Source organism: Salvelinus namaycush, chromosome 31 (genome assembly GCF_016432855.1).
Source record: "Salvelinus namaycush isolate Seneca chromosome 31, SaNama_1.0, whole genome shotgun sequence".
Lineage (NCBI taxonomy): Eukaryota > Metazoa > Chordata > Actinopteri > Salmoniformes > Salmonidae > Salvelinus > Salvelinus namaycush.
Genome location: NC_052337.1, coordinates 5,020,511 through 5,044,142, shown reverse-complemented (window position 1 = coordinate 5,044,142; position 23,632 = coordinate 5,020,511). Strand labels below are relative to the sequence as shown.

The 23,632-nt window shown below is 40.1% G+C and overlaps 1 protein-coding gene across 2 annotated transcripts in view; it reads left to right on the top strand.

Annotated features, from left to right (window-relative positions):
* ppip5k2 (diphosphoinositol pentakisphosphate kinase 2) overlaps nucleotides 1–23,632 on the top strand; it is a 69,112-nt gene extending 45,480 nt beyond the window's left edge. For both annotated transcript variants that reach the window (XM_038970389.1, XM_038970388.1), the window contains 4 exons: nucleotides 1,480–1,555; nucleotides 17,574–17,717; nucleotides 17,808–17,903; nucleotides 22,332–23,632. In XM_038970389.1, the coding sequence (XP_038826317.1) occupies nucleotides 1,480–1,555; nucleotides 17,574–17,717; nucleotides 17,808–17,903; nucleotides 22,332–22,966 (951 nt within the window). In that variant the 3' untranslated portion in view covers nucleotides 22,967–23,632. The remainder of the gene's footprint in view (nucleotides 1–1,479; nucleotides 1,556–17,573; nucleotides 17,718–17,807; nucleotides 17,904–22,331) is intronic.

Here is a 23,632-nt window from a genome sequence, read left to right as displayed (position 1 = left end):
ATCTGTAGAGAAGAATGGGAGACACTCCCCAAATACAGGTGTGCCAAGCTTGTAGCGTCATACCCAAGAAGACTCGAGGCTGTAATCGTTGCCAAAGGTGATTCAACAAAGTACTGAGTAAAGGGTCTGAATACTTTTTTGTCATTATGGGGTGTTGTGTGTAGATTGAGAAAAAAACACAATTTAATCAATTTCAGAATAAAGCTGTAACTTAACAAAATGTGTGAAAAGTCATGGGGGTCTGAACACTGTATTATAATAGTATGTATGTATAATGTATTTGCTGTCAGAGGACATGTGACTGAGTTAAAGGTGCTTATATTATGGCTGTATGTGTGGCGGCACTTAAATGTCTTCATCACACCGTCTGTACAGTACCTAACCACCTACATTTACATCACACTGGTGTCATTTACTACAACTGTAGCGTATAGGCTATACCCTACTGTACATAATTAGAAAAGGCATCATTGTAGGCGAACATACAATGATGGACAATTTATGTATATTTGCCTCTGACTACTTGCATTTGAGAGATTTTCCCAGAAACTCTTATCTCTCAGCCAAACTCACAGCAGGCTAGGCCAGTGCTAGAAGAAGCTTCCAATTCGCTCGTTCACTCTCCCCTGTAACTATTCCCCAGGTCGTTGCTGTAAATGAGAACGTGTTCTCCGTCATCTCACCTGGTAAAATAAGGATTAAATAAATACAAAATAAACACACCACTTCCTGTATTGTGGGTTTTCTGTATGGAGCCTGGTTGGTTCTAGTCACTAAGATGGGTCTTCTGCCCTACTAGACAGGGGTTACCCTCCCTGGTCCTCCAGGTGAGCCATGTTAGGTGTGAGAATGGGCTCACAGTGTGCTCATTGTCTTCGCTCTCATGACCTTTCAATCTACTGGCACAGACCAGGATCCTGCTGTGAGGTCCGCCCCACTCCACCTCTACCTCCCTTCACCCCCCTAAAAAAAAGGGCTGAGGATCCGCTCATTTCAAGTTTGTCTCGTTTTTTTTTGTCCGTGCACGAAACGGGGATATTAACATCTTCGATGGGAAAATGAGAACACCAAACTCAACTTCTTTCTTCATGTTTTGTCTTCACTTTTACTTTTTTTTTGTTTTGACACGGGTGTAATGTGTATCTTGGTTAAAGTTGTGCAGTCTTGATTGTTTGAAACCTGATTTTCTGCAAACTGTTGCCACGTCCATCCTCGTCCCTCAACTTCTGCATCTCTTCTCACCCGCTGTGTCCTCCGTAATGTCCAACCTCTCACGTGGCATGGACTTCGTGTGGCCATAGGGATGTTGCATGTTCATCTTTCTTTTCTTCTGCTGATTTAGTCTTTGTTGGCGTCTGCACTACCATTTCCCACTGCTGCTTATTAACATGTCTTTCCAGAAAAGGGCATCCGTTTGAGTGAGGTTGTGGACGAGTTTCAGTGAAATGTGGTAATATAGTTATTTTTTTCCTCCTCTAGGTTCTGTCAGAGAACAATGCCCATGCACAGCGACCTGGTAGACTATACTCTGAACACAAACTCACCCCAGGAGTAGGTAAGCATAATCACTGCTTTTAGGACCTTTGAAACAAATTTGCTCCAATTTATCACATATTATTAAGAAATGTAAAAATATGAAAATTCTCTTCTTTTTTTTAAGAATGTGAGTTAGATGTTTCATTATATCCCTAGTTTTCAAATGTTTTAGTGTCTTCACATTACTTTAGCACAACTTCAATGTGAGGGCAAATATTGGAAGTAACTTTTTTAGGATGTCAGAATTGTTCTGTACTGTGTGTTTTCTGCCGCATCTCAAATCTTTGCTTTGTGTTGACGGAGCCTCAAGCACCTGAAGTATCATACACTGGCTGCTCTCTTCACAATTAATGATCAATTACTACATCTGTGATGTGGAGCTTGTTTGACCAAGTAATACTGTGAACAAGCTGTTAAGCATACTTTAGACAAAGATTTTTGCCACACAACTAATACAGTGCTGACTCAATTTCTCATACATGCTGGTAATGTCCTTAGTGACCTAAAATGTTGTAGCCACAGCAAATTCTAAGCCAAATATTAGGGATTTGTTGCTGGCTACCATTTTAGATATGGCTGTCCTACACCTTCATTCTTTTCTTTCACTTTTTTCTTCAGTTTTTATCTTTTTGTATCACTAAGTAACGCTTTGATATTACAAACTATCATGTTTGAATTGTGTTATTTATTTATCTTAATTTGATCGTATTATTTGTGATGGTATCTAGTAGTTAGTAGTTTATGCCTGTGTATCGTACCAGGTTCTTGGCTCATAATTAGCTGTGCAATGAAGATGACAGTTACGAGATACGTAGCAACTGTATAATAGCCTAGTGGTTAGAGGACAGCACATAGTTATTAACTTGCAGTGACCTGGATCAGGTTTCCCGATATCGTTGGAAATTAGGCTTTTACCAATGTTCTAACGATGCATCGTTCATAGCGACCAAAGAAGCTGTAACATGCATTACCCAAAACACAACGTGAATAACACTCGCTAAGTGCATCTTTACATTCGTTTCCCATAACACTACGTAGATAACACTCGCTAAGTGTGTCGTCGAGAGCATGTGTCAATACCGAAAGGATTGAAAGAAGGCAGCGCTGATCTCTGATCAGTTTTCTCCATTCAAATTCTTACCCTCCCATTTTAGAATGAATGCGCAATAATGACGCCGGACCAGCTCATGGAGAAACTATCACATATGGCTGCAATAATTTGAGTCATTTTATTCTAATGGTTTACCCTATGATAATGCACTAAATCTCAGATTTGGCACATCATTGCGCACGTTTACGCATCATTTAAATATATTGAGGCACAATTACATTAGCAAACTATAACTCAATATGATTTAAATATTTAGGCCTGATAAGTAGTTTAAATGTTTTTTTTATCCTTGCTTGGCTAGTTTGTAACAATTGCAAACTTTGTATTTGTACTGTATATTGATATTTTAAGATATTGGCGGTCAAAGATAGAATGTGTTTCTGTCTATGTTTAGCAGAGATATTTGTTGTGTAGGGGAGGGCAATAAATAATCAAACAACGCACTTAAATGTTATACAAGTGGTTTGAGGCAGTCGTTAAATTACAAGCATTTTCAAGTGCAAGTTTAGTAACAAAGGTTTTGGTCAACAGCTCGGAGATATAACATTGCTCCTAGGAAGGTTTTTTACAATTTTACAATTAACCCAGGTCTATATGTCGGCCCAAAAGTTAGGAATTACACCACCCCTCCTCCCCCTCCCACAAGGCCATCCTCATGCCAAGTGACATTACTGTCATTATGTGAAGGCTCTTATGAGGCTGCACAAGGTCTTTTTGTGGCAAGAATCTCCTAGAAATGCATGCTGCATGCATTCCAATGGTGTGGACCAAATGGTTGTTGTATGTATCTTCTCTTAACTCCCACCAGGGTCTCATTGCGCTGGTCTCTTTAGCACCATGGTGCTCGGGGCTTCCTCCAGTGCACCTAACCTACAAGATTATGCTCGCGCGCACCGTAAAAAGCTGACCTCTTCTGGCTTCTTAGATGGTATGTGCAAACACGCACACACATCTTTAAAAAAAAAAAAAAAGATGAACCCTTGCTCATTTTTTTAAAGGAATCCTGTAATTTCCTCCTGTGTATTTCAATAGGAAATATATGAATGTATTCTGACACTTTGTGTCGGTCCCTCTAATTTACCATATTGTGTTTTTGGACAGAAGCATAATTCATGTTATTGGGAGAAGAAATTGTAATCATCCATCTTTTTAGCTAATATGGTGAAGTCCATTGTTTTGGTAGTGAATTTAAGGTTTATTCATACAAAATAAGATGTATTTTCCCAGAGTTGTGCACAACGTTGCACACAGTACTGATCCCCCTCATAACTTCTTTTGATAATCGAGATCATATTAAAGTATCTTACTTTCAATTCAAATTAATTGCAGGTCAAATATTCCGGTCTCAGAAATCTTGTACTATATCGATTTAGTTAGACAATGAGGTGTGAAAATCCATTATTTCATTCATTACTTTAAAAAAAAATGTATATAAAAAATTACTCATGCAGACAATTTCTTATGGCTAGAATACGAACCGGACATCTGCACACGTAACTAAGATGTAACTAAGCATACATTTTGCTTTGATTTCAAAGAGTTGCGTGTGCGGATCTCAAGTAAGGACTTGGCCCTCAATCACAGTTTACCTTCAATCAATTTAAATCATCAGTGATTATTTTGGGGGGAAATTTACTCTTTTGGAATTTGTATTACAAATACAATTTTAAAATGTAAAACTTTGTTCCTGTAGTTACTGTAGCTAGCTGTAAAGCGCATATGTAGTAATATGCTTGGAAAGTAGACCACAGCTGGAGACACCTCGTTATTTTTGGGGATATGTTTTTGACACGACATGTAGCAAGTAAAAGTGTGTGAACGGTTGCTAACTATCTGTAAATATCTTAAGCTAATTAACTTAGCTAGCTGGCTAACTTTGGGGCGAAACAATTAACGTATTTACAGTTGGTTAGCTACCGCACCGCTCTTTGCTGGCAATCTTAATGCTCCCTTCAAAACTAGTAAAGTGTCTTCACTAATGTCTACATTTTGGCGTCTCCACTTAACAACCATATTATTCAGTGTTGTGGTCCATTTCAATTCAGTCAATTATAAATTGGAATTTCAATTTACTTCCGGAATTGACTTAATTGAAATGGAATTGACCACATCCCTGGTTTTGCAATATTACACTCTTCAAACAGTTGTCTACAAATACTTTATTGTAATTTTGTTATGAATATTGTCGTTGAATACGTTTTTTTTTTTTAGTTTTCTTACGCTAGTCTTTGTAGCTCTTCCGTATTTTTATGCATTTTAGATAATCCTTTTGGATCTTTCCAGACATTTTTGATAGAGCTTTTATTAAAACAGATAGCCCTATTCCACAAAGTTTAGAAAATTATTTTTGTTTTATGCTGGCAGACTGTGGAATAAGGTGTAGATAATAATATGTTTTGTTTTTATTTGATTGCTCACCCAGTTTTAGAACGCTACGAAGTACTACATGTTATAGCACTTTTTCACAGACTGTTTCTCTGTTGTCATTTACATGGGCATTTGATTTCAAGCCGGAGTCATTCCACCTCAAAAAGCACAAGAAATAGGATTTCGCCACCCACCATCTCAGATTGTTCTGAAATCATTTGTAATCATTTGTATAGTTCGAAACGGATAAGATTTGCATTCCTGAAACATTATTTTGTTGAAATACACTACGTTACCAAAAATATTTGGACACAGGCTCGTTGAACATCTCATTCCAAAAAAATGGGTATTAATATGGAGTTGGTGCTCCTTTTGCTGCTACAACAGCCTCCACTCTTCTGGGAAGGCTTTCCCCTAGATGTTGGAGTATTGCTGCAGGGTCTTGCTTCCATTCAGCCACGAGCATTAGTGAGGTAGGGCACTGATGTTGGGCGATTAGGCCTGGCTCGCAGTTGGCGTTCCAATTCATCCCAAAGGTGTTTGATGGAGTTGAGGTCAGGGCTCTGTGCTGGCCAATCAAGTTTTTTCACACTGATCTTGACAAACCATTTCTGTATGGACCTCACTTTGTGCACGGGGGCATTGTCATGCTGAAACAGGAAAGGGCCTTCCCAAAACTGTTGCCCGAACCATGAAAAACAGCCCCAGACCATTATTCCTCCTCCACCTAACTTTACAGTTGGCACTATGCAGTGGGGCAGGTAGCGTTCTGCTGGCATCCGCCAATTGCAGATTCGTCCGTCAGACTGCCAGATGGTGAAGCGTGATTCATCACTCCAGAGAAAGCGTTTCCACTGCTCCAGAGTCCAATGGGGGTGGGCTTTACACCACTCCAGCCGACGCTTGGCATTGCGCATGGTGATCTTAGGCTTCTGAGCCTTTTTATGGCTGCTCGGCCATAAAAACCCATTTCATAAAGCTCCTGACGAACAGTTATTTGGCTGGTGTTACTTCCAGAGGCAGTTTGGAACTCGGTAGTGAGTGTTGCACCTCAGGACGGACGATTTTTACGCCATGCGCTCTTCAGCACTAGGCGCACTAAGCACTAGACTGAGCTTGTGTGCAGCTCTAGCAGGGCAAACATTTTAGGAAGTGATTGTTGGAAAGGTGGCATCCTATGATGGTGCCACGTTGAAAGTCACTGAGCTTGGCCTCCCGAGTGGTGCAGGCGTCACTACTGCCTGTAGTTCGATCCCAGGCTGTGTCACAACCAGGAGTCACATAGGGCGGTGCACAATTGGCCAAGCATCGTCCGGGTTTGGGGAGGGTTTCGCCCGGGGGCTTTCCTTGACTCATCGCGCTCTAGTGACTCCTTGTGGCGGGCCATGCACCTGCAAGCTGACTTCAGTTGAACAGTGTTTCTTCCCACAGATTGGTGCGGCTGACTTCCGGGTTAAGCGACCAGGTGTTAAGAAGCAGCTCCTGAGCCCGTTAGGGAGTTGCAGCAATGAGACAAGATCGTAACTACCAAGGGGATAATATTACAACAAACAAACAAAATGCCAATGTTTGTCTATGGAGATTGCATGGCTATGTGCTCGATTTTATACACCTGTCAGCAATGGGTGTGGCTGAAATAGCCGAATCCACTCATTTGAAAGGGTATCTACATACTTGTGTAACTTGATATCTGAGCAATTAGCTAATTGATTGTACCCAAGTTGTCCATTTTATTTTATATATAGAATTCCTATAATCTTCAATAAATATAGTACCTAATATCCGATTTAGACCATCATTTTTCCTAACAATGAGTAAGACGAGGAATCCAATAAAATGGTAAAAAGCTACCCACAGACACACCACGCCGATCCCACCCCAACAACCACGCCGATCCCACCCCAACAACCTGTATACAGTATCAGGTCTCTGTTTGACAAGTAGTATGGATCTGCTGCTTGGACTATTGCTTATTCATCATTTGTAATGTATTCCCTGTAAATCGGGTGAATTTTTTTCTGAGAAATTGGCCATTGAAGTCGCTTGCATTGTTTACAATAAATTAGTTTTGCCAACTAGATGCCGTTGTTCCTGATGCTTTTATCCGTTTTGCTGGTCTCTTGTGTTTGTTAAATGGATCACAACATTTTCTTTGCAACTTTGGGTAGAAAACCAATAGCTTTTGGTCATGATGAAAATACAGCATGATCATCCTCACAATAGAAACCAGTCCTCCATGAAAGTGATTCAGTTTGTCCTTTTCTTAGGCTTAACTTGTGTCCAGGAAACGGCCCCTTTGTGTGTTTTATTCCCTTAAAAAAAAAGGTATGGATTAGTTAGACCATCCCTTTAGAACAAGCAAACCATTAGGCTACATCAATTCTAATGGTTTCAATTGTAAAAGTCCCAAACACACACTATAGTGTTTTGCAAGTGTAATGGTATTGGGCTTGATTGGGTTTAATGGTAAATGTCACTAATCACTCTAAATATTAGGGATGCAACAGTACACAGTATGTTGTCGAACCGTTCAGTACGCCCCCTACGGTGTTCATTATGCACACGTGAACCGCAGAATTATGATATGCCTGTCATTTTCCTATAATTTCCGAAACTTGCTTATTGCGCTGCAGACTACAAGCACGTTGTACATTCAGATCCACAGAACCAGACGCGCAGCTTGTGAACAGGCAAGGCAGGCAACTGCTTGGGGCCCCAGGCCATTAGAGTGCTCCTGAAGGCTGACAGACTTTACTCCACAGCAATGTCTCAAAAGGTGGCAACCGCAGTGACCGCAACCCCCTCCCCCTTAAACAACCAATGGACGATTTACAATGACATCTCAGTAGGAAACTGCCCTAAAGGGGCCCCATATTCTCTCAGCTCCAACGTGACAATAGCTAGCGAGACAGCGAGAAGCAAATTTGAAGAGGTACCGCTGTGTGGGAAAAATTTGGATTCAGCATGCAATACGATGATGAGGGTAAGAAGACCGTAAACAAACAAAGTCTGCAAGCATTGCTTTGCCACTGTCAGCTACTCGAGTGGAAACACTTCAAACATGATGTGTCATTTACGTGGCCATCACCCAGCCGTATCCCTTGCAGGTGGAGCTGGAGCAAGGAGAGTCCACTCGTTTGCGAAAATACAACAATCTCTCACTGCTGCCTTCCAACAACAATTTGCGACAAATTCAGAAAAACATAAAGAAATAACAAAAGCAGTGGGGGTATTCATAGCCAAAGATTTGCAGCCCCATTCGGTGGTTACTGACTCGGGATTTCCCCACTTTTTTTTTTTCTTTTTACCGCGTTACAATGTCCCCTCCCGCACACATTTTAGTAGCAAAGTAATTCCCAAACTCTATGAAACATCACGGAGAGAAATTGAAAACAAATTGATACAGACATCCTATCTAGCTCTCTCCACTGATAGTTGGACCTCCAGAGGAACTCAAAGCTCCCTCACTGTGACGGTTCACTATGTACTAGATTGGGAGATGAAGAGCTACATGTTGCAAACTCATCCCTTGTATTAGAGTCACACAAACGTACACTTTACTTAAATACAAAGATACCGAAACGTTACCATTGTCCACAAACTGTGATACATACCAAACTGTGGGTCTATTGTAACGTCGCATCCCTACTAAATATGGAGATGTGTTTTTCAATACAATTATTAGAAAACAACTGCCATGCAATGGTTTATAATTTCATTTGGGTTGTCACATTTTAGTCACAAACTCATTTCTCCATCAAAGTTTTGGGCTTGTATGAAAAGTCTTTGAGAATTGCATCGGGATAGCCCTCTAGCCCTCTCTGAGAGAGGCCACTTGTTAGACTGTGCAAGGCGAGTTGGGTTGAAGCTTTAGGTTTATAAGAGAAGGACAAACTGAATGGCTTTCATGGAGGACTGGCTTGAATTGTGAGGATGATCACACACTGTATTTTCATCAAGAGCCAAATCTATTGATTTTCTACCCAAAGTTGCAGAGAAAATGTTGTGTTCCATTTAATAAACACAACCGACCAGCAAAGTGGATGAAAGGGTGCAGCGGCAGTAGCAGGAACAGTGGAATCTAGTGGTAAAAACCTGGTACTTTCACACTGATTTATGGTAAATAATACAAGCGATTTCAATTAATAACAGGGGGAATAAAAACATAGGCAGATTTGCAGGAAATGCATTACAAAGGATGAAGAAGCAATACAACAAACCGCAGCTTCATACTACTATTCAAACGTAAGAGAAATGATACTATATACAGGTTGTTGTGGTGGGATTGGCGCCGGGGTCTATGGGTGGCTTTTTGACCATTTTATTGGATTCCTCATGTCTTACTCAGTGATGGGAAAAGTACCCAATTGTCATACTTGAGTATAAGTAAAGATACCTTAACAGAAAATGACTCGAGTAAAAGTCACCCAGTAATATACTACTTGAGTAAAAGTCTAAAGGTATTTGGTTTGAAATATACTTAAGTATCGAAAGTAAATGTAATTGCTAAAATATACTTAACTATCCAAAGTAAAAGTATACATAATTTCAAATTCCTTATATTAGGCAAACCAGACGGTACGATTTTTATTTTGGGATAGCCAGAGGCACGCTCCAACACACATAATTTACAAACTATTAATTTGTGTTTAGTGAGTCCGCCAGATCAGAGACAGTAAGGATGACATGGGATGTGAATTGGACCATTTTCCTGTCCTGCTAAGCATTCAAAATGTAATGAGTACTTTTGCATGTTAGGGAAAAAGTACATTATTTTCTTTAGGTATGTAGTGAAGTAAAAGTAGTCAAATATAAATAGTGAAGTTAAAGTACAGATTCTTCCAAAAACGACTTAAGTAAAAATACTTTAAAGAACTACTTAAGTACTTTACACCACTGGTCTTACTCAGTGGTAGGAAGTTTGGTCCAAATCGAATGTTGGGTACTATACTGTATTTGTTGAATATTATGTGAATCCCACAAATCAAAAGGGTAAATTTGGGTGCACTCAAATTATGAGATTAATTTAAAACAAAATAATGTTTCAGGAATGCTATTCTATCTGTTAAACTACAGAAATGATTTCAGCACTATCTGAGATGGGTGTCATGGCTTTCTGAAATAAAGTAAACTATCTGTTTGAGTCATGAAGAAAATCCAAATTTCTAAAATGATGGCTGTCAAAAATGAACAGCTTTTCCTTTAGTTTGAAGCAAATTGATCAGGATCATCAAACTTTTAATTGATTAACCCAAAAAATCCAGGATTCTTTGCGCAGTCACATAGAATGTATCCTATTTGTAATCATTTATAGCAGTGGAAAGATGCTGAAGCACCAGCAAGGTGAATGTAGGAAAACTAGTTGGTGGAAGGCAGGTGGTGAACGTACAGAGGCTACAGTAGATGTGGTTTGGGTTGGATTCTGCCATATGCAAGGTCCAATGAAGCGTGGGACCAACAGGTGTCCATTGGCCTTTTTAGAAATGTTTCCTTCCTAACACCGACCCCCCCCCCCCCCCCGACTTTTCATTTCTTCAGCAGATAACCATAACAATTGTTAATCTTCACAAACTTTGCTCTGGCTGAGAGAATCCCAACAGTTAACTCACTACTAAAACAAACGCTCCGTATCCCACCCTTCTCACCTGCATGCCTTCTAATACTTGATTTCTTTTGCCTTTTCCTAACCTCTATTTCTGTTAGCTGTTGTACATTTCAGGTACCTGTTTTTCTCTTTCTCAGAGGCCACGCGTGGGTCTGCTGTAAAACGATTTTCTATCTCATTTGCGCGACACCCAACCAATGGTATGTTTGCTTTTGTTAATTAAGATGCATCCTTACCTCATCCCTGTTGTCATTTTGGTCTGGATAGAATCTTCCCTCCTCATGAGAGCCTCTGCTAGCGTCAAAGCAGTGCACATGGAATGTGATCCTAAACATTGAGACTTCTGAATGCTCATGCAGCCCTCCAAGACCATGTGCTTCTTTTGTTCGCCTGAAAATTCCTCCTGTTTGTCACCCTATAGTTTAGGATTACATGGAGCTATTTTGTGACTAGCTAGACCTGTCCCCTGCTTATCTGTTCATTTTAATAGTCCCAGTGCTGTAGTTTGTTTGGTTTGAATATGGCCTTCAATTTTTTTCTTGATGACTTTTGTTGTGTCGGAGTTGGGTGACTGTATCACAACAATGTTGCCAATCTAAATGTTCCTTTAGACGTATGGCAAATAGTTAGACCGTTGATCTAGTCAAATACGGTAATGCTGCTAATCTAGTCATACGGTAATGCTGCTAATCTAGTCAAATACGGTAATGTTGCTAATCTAGTCAAATACGGTAATGCTGCTAATCTAGTCAAATACAGTAATGCTGCTAATCTATGGCAAGTATAGCAATGCTTTTAGTCTATGGCAAGTATAGCAATGCTTTTAGTCTATGGCAAATATAGCAATGCTGCTAATCTAGTCAAATGTAGTAATGCTGTTAATCTAGGCCACTATAGTAATGCTGCTAATCTAGTCAAATGTAGTAATACTGTTAATCTAGTCAAATGTAGTAATGCTGCTAATCTAGGCCACTATAGTAATGCTGCTAATCTAGTCAAATGTAGTAATGCTGCTAATCTAGGCCACTATAGTAATGCTGCTAATCTAGTCAAATGTAGCATCTATTGCACTTTTATATTTTTTTATGTAAAGGCAACTTTTTAAATCAATGTGATATCTGGGATTAATATTTTCTTACATTTGGGCTGCATAAACCTGTCAGTCACCTCAGCTTGTGGTTAACGCAGTAATTTTGATGCAACAAAATATGATTTTGTATTTAAAGTACGTTCTTTGTACATTAAACCAATTTGCACTAATTTGATCATTTTGGATTATCGTTTTTTTTCTGCTTTTCTAAATGGGTCAGTCTTTTCCGGTATGTTCTGTGGTAAGTGTTTATTATGTTTAATTTACCCATTTATATCTTGTCTGAACGTTGTTTGGTGTTTTTAGTTCATATAGATTTCTGTTGTGTATAGTTCAGCTTCCTTTTATCTTTCTCAGTTTTCAGTCTCGACCTCCACAGTCTCTTAAACGTAGACTTCCCTGTTTTCTCCTTTCCTCAGACCCTTGGCTATGGAAATACCTTGAGTAGCTGTGTGCTTTAGTCCTGCCCCTCAGAACACTTTTGCTCATGAAAATTATATTTCTATTTGGTGCTGTTGACAGGTGTTATCTATGATAAATAATCTAAGCCACAGCCATACAGTACATGTCCTACAGTCCAAAAAGGTTTAGTATATTTATTGATCAAATATTAAGATTTGGTATCATTGTTACTGTAAATTTCAAGCATCTACAGTACCAGTCAAAAGTTTGGATACACCTACTCAAGAATTTGTCTTTATTTTTACTATTTTCTACATTGTAGAATAATAGTGAAGACATCAAAACTATGAAATAACACATTGGGAATCATGTAGTAACCAAAAAAGTGTTCAACAAATCAAAATATATTTTAGGTTCTTCAAAGTAGCCACCCTTTGCCTTGCTGACAGCATTGCTCAATCTCGGCATTCTCTCAACCAGCTTTGCCTGGAATGCTTTGAGTAGGTGTGTCCAAACTTTTGACTGGTACTTTATATATTTACTTAATATACAGTTGAAGTCGGAAGTTTACATACACTTAGGTTGGAGTCATTAACTAGTTTTTCAACCACTCCACAAATTTCTTGTTAACAAACTATAGTTTTGGCAAGTCGGTTAGGACATCTACTTTGTGCATGACACAAGTAATTTTTCCAACAATTGTTTACTGACAGATTATTTCACTTATAATTCACTGTATTCCAGTGGGTCAGAAGTTTACATACAATAAGTTGACTGTGCCTTTTAACAGCTTGGAAAATTCCAGAAAATTATGTCATGGCTTTATAAGCTTCTGATAGGCTAATTGATATCATTTGAGTCAATTGGAGGTGTACCTGTGGATGCAATTCAAGGCCTACCTTCAAACTCAGTGCCTCTTTGCTTGACATCATGGGAAAATCATAAGAAATCAGCCAAGACCTCAGAAAATAAATTGTAGACCTCCACAAATCTGGTTCATCCTTGGGAGCAATTTCCAAATGCCTGAAGGTACCACGTTCATCTGTACAAACAATAGTACGCAAGTATAAACACCATGGGACCACGCAGCCGTCATACCACTCAGGAAGGAGACGCGTGCTGTCTCCTAGAGATGAACGTACTTTGGTGCGAAAAGTGCAAATCAATCCCAGAACAACAGCAAAGGACCTTGTGAACATACTGGAGGAAACGGGTACAAAAGTATCTATATCCACAGTCAAACGAGTCCTATATCGACAACCTGAAAGGCCGCTCAGCAAGGAAGAAGCCACTGCTCCAAAACCGCCATTAAAAAAGCCAGACTACAGTTTGCAACTGCACATGGGGACAAAGATCGTACTTTTTGGAGAAATGTTCTCTGGTCTGATGAAACAAAAATAGAACTGTTTGGCCATAATGACCATCATTATGTTTTGAGGAAAAAGGGTAAGGCTTGCAAGCCGTAGAACACCATCCCAACCATGAAGCACGGGGGTGGCAGCGTCATGTTGTGGGGGTGCTTTGCTGCAGGAGGGACTGGTGCACTTCACAAAATAGATGGCATCATGAGGGAGGACTATTATGTGGATATATTGAAGCAACATCTCAAGATATGAGTCAGGAAGTTAAAGCTTGGTCGCAAATGGGTCTTCCAAATGGACAATGACCCCAAGCATACTTCCAAAGTTGTGGCAAAATGTCTTAAGGACCACAAAGTCAAGGTATTGGAGTGGCCATCACAAAGCCCTGACCTCAATCCTATAGAAAATGTGTGGGCAGAACTGAAAAAGCGTGTGCGAGCAAGGTCGTCTACAAACCTGACTCAGTTACAGCAGCTCTGTCAGGAAGAATGGGCCAAAATTCACCCAACTTACTGTGGAAGGCTACCCGACACGTTTGACCCAAGTTAAACAATTTAAAGGCAATGCTACCAAATACTAATTGAGTGTAAGTAAACTTCTGACCCACTGGGAATGTGATAAAATAAATAAAATCTAAAATAAATAATTCTCTCTACTATTATTCTAACATTTCACATTCTTAAAATAAAGTGGTGATCCTAACTGACCTAAAACATAGAATTTTAACTAGGATTAAATGTCAGGAATTGTGAAAAACTGAGTTTAAATGTATTTGGCTAAAGTGTATGTAAACTTCTGACTTCAACTGTATATTTCTTGTTATAGGGAAAATTAGAAGTTTAATAAGAAAGGGGGATGAACCAATCTATACCTTTTCCTGAGGGATCATATAGTCTAACTACTGTGTTATACATCCCTGCAAATAATATCTTCACATTTGGCCAACAAATAAGGTTTTATTGCTATAGGAACTTTGTTCAAATCTAATATTTTTTATATCAATTTACATCGTATCTCAAAATGTGTCTTTCTACAGAGTACTGAGGTTTTTCATCCATGGTGTGTTAGACTCATTGGGGAGGGGGGGTATTCATACAAATAAATATGTGGTTATTACTTAAAATGATAAGCTCAATTGATTTTAGTTATATATTTAGCAAACATATTTTGTTCTATGAATTTGATGCTGTTATTAGTGATCATAAAAATGTCCCCTTTTGCCCTCCGTTGTATTAACCAGAGAAGCCATGCTCATTGTAACATACTAACCGAAAATGTTTTCTGCATCATCACCTTTGTCTGCAGTGTCTCAGACACACTTATTTGTGCTTTGGTGTTACTGTAATGCCTAAATATTATTTTCTCAGTTACTTGTTACCTTCTCAGCTGTCAAATTCGACATACTTTGGAAACTGAATCTACCACAGCTCTTTGTCGTGAAAATACACACTAATGTTAAAAACCTGAAGTATTATTTATATATTAATGCAATAATTTAGAAAATAAGTATATCTAACCAATTCCAATTGTATACAGTGCATTCGGGAAAGTATTCAGACCCCTTGACTTTTTACACATATTGTTACATTACTTATTCTAAAATTGATTTAAATGTTTTCCCCTTCATCAATCTACACAATACCCCATGATGACAAAGCAAAAACAGGTTTTTAGACATTTTTGCAAATATATTAAAAAGAAAAAACGGAAATATTACATTTACATAAGTATTCAGACCCTTTACTCAGTACTTTGTTGAAGCACCTTTGACAGTGATTACAGCCTAGTCTTCTTGGGTATGACGCTACAAGCTTGGCACACCTGTATTTGGGGAGTTTCTCCCATTTCTTCTCTGCAGATCCTCTCAAGCTCTGTCAGGTTGGAAGGGGAGCGTCGCTGCACAGCTATTTTCAGGTCTCTCCAAAGATGTTCAATCGGGTTAAAGTACAGGCTTGGCCTAGGCCGCTCAAGGACTCCTGCATTGTCTTGGCTGTGTGCTTAGGGGGGTTGTCCTTTTGGAAGGTGAACCTTAGCCCCAGTCTGAGGTCATGAGCGCTCTGGAGTAGGTTTTCATAAAGAATCTCTCTCTTTCATCAAGGATCTCTTCATCAAGGATCTCTCTGTACTCCGTTCATCCTTCCCTCTATCTTGACTAGGCTCCCAGTCCCTGCTGCTGAAAAGCAGATGCTGCCACCGCCATGCTTCACCGTAGAGATGGTGCCAGGTTTCCTCCAGATGTGACGCTTGGCATTCAGGCCAAAGAGTTCAATCTTGGTTTCATCAGACCAGAGAATCTTGTTCCTCATGGTCTGAGAGTCTTTGCGTGCCTTTTGGTAAACTCCAAGCCGACTATCATGTGCCTTTTACTGAGGAGTGGCTTCCGTCTGGCCACTCTACCATAAAGGCCTGATTGGTGGAGTGCTGCAGAGATGGTTGTCCTTCTGGAAGGTTCTCCCATCTCCACAGAGGAACTCTGGAGCGCTGCCTGAGTGACCATCGGGTTCTCGGTCACCTCCCTGACCAAGGCCCTTTGCTCAGTTTGGCCGCGCGACCAGCTCTTGGAAGAGTCTTAGTGGTTCCAAACTTAATCCATTTAAGAATGATGGCGGCCACTAGGGACCTTCTATGCTGCAGAAATGTTTTGGTACCCTTCCCCAGATCTGTTCTTTGACACAATCCTGTCTAAGAGCTCTACGGACAATTCCTTTGACCTCATGCCTTGGTTTTTGCTCTGACATGCACTGTCAACTGTGGGACCTTATATAGACAGGTATGTGCCTTTCCAAATGTTTTCCAATCAATTGAATTTACCGCTGGTGGACTCCAATCAAGTTGTAGACACTTCTCAAGGGTGATAAATGGAAACAGGATGCACCTGAGTTCAATTTTGAGTCACATAGCAAAGAGTCTGAACACTTATGTAAATAAGGTATTTCTGTTTTTTATTTTGAATACATTTTTTTTTTAAATCTAGCAACCTGTTTTTGCTTTGTCATTATGAGGTATTGTGTGTAGATTGAGGACTTTTTTAATTTTAATACATTTTTGGTTTAAGGCTGTAATGTAACACAATGTGGGAATAGTCAAGGGGTCTGAATTCACTGTATTACCCACAGTCACTAATCGATTACCACTTAAGAATAATGCTAGAGCCGCCAAAGAGCAAGCCAAGTGCACAAAGAGATGAAACCAGAAAAAAGAAAGTAGCCCCATATTCTTTTGTATGTATTGTCATTTCTAAAATGTCTAAAATAGTTGCCATGTACATTAATGCCATTTTCTTACATTATGGTATTTTATTAAATGTGCATTATGCAGATATCGCTCCACCATTTCCTGGTTGCTAAAATTCTAATAGTTCACCTAATTTCAGTTTATGGCAAAACAAGCAATGTATAGAGAATCATTGTACCATCTAAACCGCTGTGAAAATATTTTCAATAACCACAAATATTGTATTTTCAGCTTGTTTGAAGCTGGTGTACAAAACGGAAAGTTAAAACATGCAAAAATTTAACTTAAGAACAGGAATCATACAAATGGCACACAGAACAGATCTACCGCTTCTCGCTTCCAATGAGAGTGACAGATCTATAACTCATATTTTTATGCAAATTTCATCAGGTTGCCCAAAATGTTATAACTTGTAGCTTTTAAATCAAATGTATTTTTTTTTTAAAGAGAGTTTTCTCCTGAACGATATTGTGGTGTTTGTTAGACCACTTTGTTCAATCTCGCCACAACGTCCATCAAAGGCTTTAGGGCTATATAAACCAAACTGTAATCCCAACTAGGTTAAGTTAACATTCACTCTTGTGTTTCTTCTCATCCTGGCTGTGACAGTCGTGATGGGTATTGCTTTCAGTGGGATATACTTTGTGTCATACATCTGCCTGCATCCTACAGTATTCACCTCAATCAGATCTGATTTTTGTCGGTAGTGTTTTATTTTGTTTGCTGTCACTTGGAGATAATGGAAGCATTGTGATTTTTGTCTGCCGATTTTAAAATAATACAATGTTCTCTGTTATGAGTCTCCAGAGGGCTTGTAGTGTTCTCCGTATTGTCGGCTTATCATCTGGAGGCGTTTCCACCCTCTAGGTTTTGAGCTGTACTCCATGGTTCCGTCCATATGCCCCCTGGAGACCCTGCACAACTCGCTCTCGCTGAAACAGATAGACGACTTCCTGGCTTCCATCGCTGCATCCCATGAGTCACTTCTGGACATGTCTGCCTCCTCCCCAGGTACGTATCGCTGCTCATCGTACAGTACAAATGATCAGCGGTAATTTGTTGCCGCTCGCATCTCAATGTCTTTTTTTTTGTGTTCGACAGCTGCGAAGAAAACTCCTTTGAACACTTACACTCCTGCAAAGATATTGCCCTGCCCTTTCACGCAAGGCAAGAAGAATGTGGACAAGGCTGTAACTGGTAAACGATTTAGTGTTGATTACCCATCACTTGCTATAGTAGTACTGTAACTAATAGGCTTGCTCTGTTTATGTACTCTTTATTTGACCATTCTTTGGGCTATTCCAGCATTATAGATGTGACATAAGTAATAAAGCAAATACGCTTTTTGCTCCTGAGTGGTGCAGCGGTCTGCGGCACTACTTCTCAGTGCTAGAGGCGTCACTACAGACCCTGGTTTGATTTCAGGCTGTATCACAACCGGCCGTGATTGGGTGTCCCATAGGGCGGGGCGCAATTAGCACAGCGTCGTCCGGGTTTGGCCAGGGTAGGCCGTCACTGTAAATAAGAATTTGTTCTTAACTGACTTGCCTAGTTAAATAAATAAAAAATGGATGTGACATGAAATGTACAAGATTTCAGGGGAGACTGAACTTATTAGAAAAAAGTCTGAGTTTGTACGTCTTTTAGAATGAAAGGCTTGACTGAACACAAAAACAAAAATGTTGAAAAGATTGTCTTGCATTATGACTTTGGAGAGGAGAAGTGACGATTATGGATGTGACACTCTCCGTTATGGATGTGACACTCTGAAACAGTCAGATTTCTTGATCAAAATCTATCGTACTGTAACACAAGTGTTGTCATCTGGAATGTTTTTTAGAATGTCAACAGAAGTGGAACTACATAATTATGGTCTAGGCTAATAATGCAAGGCAACACTCCGAACAGAATATTTAAAAAAAAAAATATATATATAATAATAATCAATGACCATTACTAGTTGAATGTAGACATGAGATTATTTTTTATTCTATAAAAAAAAAAAAAAAATCTTAAAAGGGTGGATCAGCTTTAATATTGCGGATAGATTGTAGCTTCCATCAAAGTAATTGTCTGCATAATTTCCAATCTCCCATATATTTTCGGGGTAAATATTTATATATACACTACCGTTCGAAAGTTTGGGGTCACTTAGAAATGTCCTTGTTTTTGAAAGAAAAGCACATTTTTTTGTCCATTTAAAATAACATCAAATTGATCAGAAATACAGTGTAGACATCGTTAATGTTGTAAATGACTATTGTAGCTGGAAACGGCAGATTTTTTTATGGAATATCTACATAGGGGTTACAGAGGCCCATTATCAGCAACCATCACTCCTGTGTTCAAATGGCACGTTGTGTTAGCTAATCCAAGTTTATCATTTTAAAAGGCTAATTGATCATTAGAAAACCCTTTTTCAATTATCTTAGCACAGCTGAAAACTGTTGTTCTGATTAAAGAAGCAATACAACTGGCCTTCTTTAGACTAGTTGAGTATCTGGAGCATCAGCATTTGTGGGTTCGATTACAGGCTCAAAATGGCCAGAAACAAAGAACTTTCTTCTGAAACTCGTCAGTCTATTCTTGTTCTGAGAAATTAAGGCTATTCCATGCGAGAAATTGCCAGGAAACTGAAGAACTCGTACAACGCTGTGTACTACTCCCTTCACAGAACAGTGCAAACTGCCTCTAACCAGATTGAAAGAGGAGTTGGAGGCCCCGGTGCACAACTGAGCAAGTGGACAAGTACATTAGCGTGTCTAGTTCGAGAAACAGATGCCTCCCACAAGTCCTTAACTGGCAACTTCATTAAATAGTACCCGCAAAACACCAGTCTCAACGTCAACAGTGAAGAGGTGACTCAGGGATGCTGGCCTTCTAGGCAGAGTTGCAAAGAAAATCTCAGACTGGCCAATAAAAAGAAAAGATTAAGATGGGCAAAAGAACAGACACTGGACAGAGGAACTCTGCCAGCATCCCGGATTTCTATTTGCCATATATTTTTCAACTGTACTGTGATGTTTCACAAAAGTTCTGAACCTTTCTATTCTCATAGTTTCTACAGATTGTAAATTAAAGATAAACATTTTTGCTAAAATATTTCTTATATTATTGATCGATTGACTAACTATTCAAATCACCCTGTATTGCTATCTGCAGCGTTAGCTCTAGGTAAATGTTGCATTTCTTCAGCCATTCCTAGACCTGTGACCAAAAACGAGCTACATATGGACAATACCAAAATAAATGATCTAATGACTCTGCCTCCTTGCAGCAAAATCTGCAGAGCTGGGAAGGTTGTATCCCCTATATAAACTCAGCAAAAAAAGAAACGTCCTCTCACTGTTAACTGCGTTTATTTTCAGCAAACTTGACATGTGTAAAGATTTGTATGAACATAACAAGATTCAACAACTGAGACATAAACTGAACAAGTTCCACAGACAGGTGACTAACAGAAAAGGAATAATGTGTCCCTGAACAAAGGGGGGGTGTCAAAAGTAACAGTCAGTATCTGGTGTGGCCACCAGCTGCATTAAGTACTGCAGTGCATCTCCTCCTCATGGACTCAACCAGATTTGCCAGTTCTTGCTGTGAGATGTTACCTCACTCTTCCACCAAGGCACCTGCAAGTTCCTGGACATTTCTGGGGGGAATGGCCCTAGCCCTCACCCTCCGATCTAACAGGTCCCAGACGTGCTCAATGGGATTGAGATCCGGGCTCTTTGCTGGCCATGGCAGAACACTGACATTCCTGTCCTGCAGGAAATCACGCACAGAACGAGGAGTATGGCTGGTGGCATTGTCATGCTGGAGGGTCATGTCAGGATGAGCCTGCAGGAAGGGTACCACATGAGGGAGGAGGATGTCTTCCCTGTAATGCACAGTGTTGAGATTGCCTGCAATGACAAGCTCAGTCTGATGATGCTGTGACACACCGCCCCAGACCATGACGGACCCTCCACCTCCAAATCGATCCCGCTCCAGAGTACAGGCCTCGATGTAACGCTCATTCCTTCGACTATAAACCAGAATCCGACCATCACCCCTGGTGAGACAAAACCGCGACTCGTCAGTGAAGAGCACTTTTTGCAGGTCCTGTCTGGTCCAGCGACGGTGGGTTTGTGCCCATTGGTGACGTTGTTGCCGGAGATGTCTGTTGAGGACCTGCCTTAGAATAGGCCTACAAGCCCTCAGTCCAGCCTCTCTCAGCCTATTGCAGACAGTCTGAGCACTGATGGAGGGATTGTGCATTCCTGGTGTAACTCGGGCTGTTGTTGTTGCCATCCTGTAACTGTCCCGCAGGTGTGATGTTCAGATGTACCGATCCTGTGCAGGTGTTGTTACACGTAGTCTGCCACTGCGAGGACAATCAGCTGTCCCTCCTGTCTCCCTGTAGCGCTGTCTTACGCGTCTCACAGTACGGACATTGCAATTTATTGCCCTGGCTACATCTGCAGTCCTCATGCCTTTTTGCAGCATGCCTAAGGCACGTTCACGCCGATGAGCAGGGATCCTGGGCAACCTTCTTTTGTTTTTTTTCAGAGTCAGTAGAAAGGCCTCTTTAGTGTCCTAAGTTTTCATAACTGTGACCTTAATTTGCCTACCGTTTAAGCTGTTAGTGTCTTAATGACCGTTCCACGTTCATTAATTGTTTATGGTTCATTGAACAAGCATGGGAACAGTGTTTAAACACTTTACAATGAAGATCTGTGAAGTTATTTGGATTTTTACGAATTATCTTTGAAAGACAGTGTCCTTATAAAGGGACGTTTCTTTTTTTTGCTGAGTTTATATAACATTCTATTGGTTGTAATAATTTAAATTGAAAAAATCCAAAGTTTTGAATCAGGCGTCGTTTTGTATGTCAATTCATAAACCCTGTGCCATGGAATTGGTACATCGAATCTCTTCCCAACTATTTAGCAATTTATATTGCACAGCTGTCAGAGTTCCTTACTTTTTCCCCCTTTCACTTGCCTCTTCCATTTTTTGCAGTCATGCTGCAATTAGTTGGTTGTAATAGACATGAGATTATTTGTATTACACCTTTTCTGAAATATTGTGTTAAAATAGACATATGCAAATGAAGCTATTTGGTATTTTGGGGGGGATCCCCACTAGCTGTTGGAAAAGCAGCAGCTACTCTTCCTGGGGTCCACACAAAACATGAAACATGACATAATACAGAACATTAATAGACAAGAACAGCTCAAGGATAGAACTATATCAATTTTAAAAAGGCACACGTAGCCTGCATATTAATACATACACAAACTATATAGGTCAAATGGGGGAGAGGCGATGTGAGGTTTTGCTTTATCTGTTTTTTGACATGGGCCTACTGTTAGTCTGCACTCCAAAATATTTTCTTTAAACAGGATAATTAGGAACGTGGTTTCATTCTGAAATGATTGACAATTTTTTTCTCAGGTTGACCTTCCTCTGGAACTTTTTTCCTTATTATTCAGTCACAATGTTCTTGTGAATGGAGAATGCCAAGTTGAAACATCTGAAAGCTCAGTAACAGCTGGAGATTAAGTCTACAATTTGAGATGAACTGAAGTCCATTTCACCAGCGGGGTGAGCTATGCTCATTGCGCTTCCTTTTCTCCTTCACAGGGATCAGCTCATCGCCCACCAAAGATCCCCGGTCTGGCCCTGCCGACCCTTCCCCAAACGCTGCAGCCGGGGATAAAGCATCCCAGCCGTCCCCTTCTCAGCCCACCACAGAAAGCAAAGCAGCCCTGAAATCCTCCTCTGAGGACCTGGAACCTCCTGCTGGACTCTCAGCCACCCAGAACCCAGCAACTCAACACGCCTACAAAGACAAACTGGAAGCCTCAACCCCTGACAAATGGGTCAAGCAGACTCTGCAACATGATGCCCAAAGTTGCAAAGTGCCACCACAAACCCAGAGTGGTGACGTGTCACCACAATCCCCTGCCCAAGGTGCACCAAGTGGCAAAGTCCCTTCAAAGAACCCTACCCAAGATAACCTGACTTGTAAAATGTCCCCACACTCACCTTCCAAAGAAATCCAGAGTGGTAAAGTGTTAACACAAACGTTAACCCAGGATGCACCAAGTGGTAAAGTAACACCACAAGCCCCTTCCCTAGACCCCACAGAAAAGGGGTCCAAGACTTCACCCCATGACAAAGTTCACCAGGGACTGAATTCTAAAGATACTTTTGGAGAAGGTGCCATGTCTTTGACCACCAGCAAGGAAAGGGAGGCAAAGCTGGACTCCAAATAAACAAATGTTCTGTTCAAGGTCAAAACAGTGTTGCAATTGTTACATAATTAGAATTAGATTAACCAGAAATCACAATCTCGTCTAGACTAGGGTTATTTGTTACAAAATGTTACTCTTTTAGCTGAGTTTACAACATGGTATTTTCATGAAGTTTCAATGTTTCTGGGGAGGGTGTCACTGTTGCACAGTGTGTGTAAAAGGCACACTTACCTAAGACATGCAATGTGTTTGCGATTGTCTCTGCTACTGTATGACTGCTTCCTATTTGATTCACCTGTTGCTAGCGTCTTGTATATTTTAATGTAATGCCGATGTATAGAATTTAAATGTTGAATATTCTGCTGCCTACATCTCGCTGGATTCCAGAACTGAGACTAATGGAATGGATGTTCTGGCTCATCTTGAGCCTGCAAGGTCCAAGCTATGTTTTTAAAGGGTCAGATAAAATATACCTGTTTCCTGTACAGGGTACATATGTTTTTCACCTATATTTTCAGACCTACTCTGAGCTTGCACTTCATTTGCCATTCATGAAACTGGAATCGTAAGTGTCTGCCTTGTGCACACTATAATGACCATCGTGTTCACTCTTTATTACATTGTAATCAAACATAATTGTTGTGTGTATATATATATATTCAGAATAAAAATTCAGGGAAAATCCTA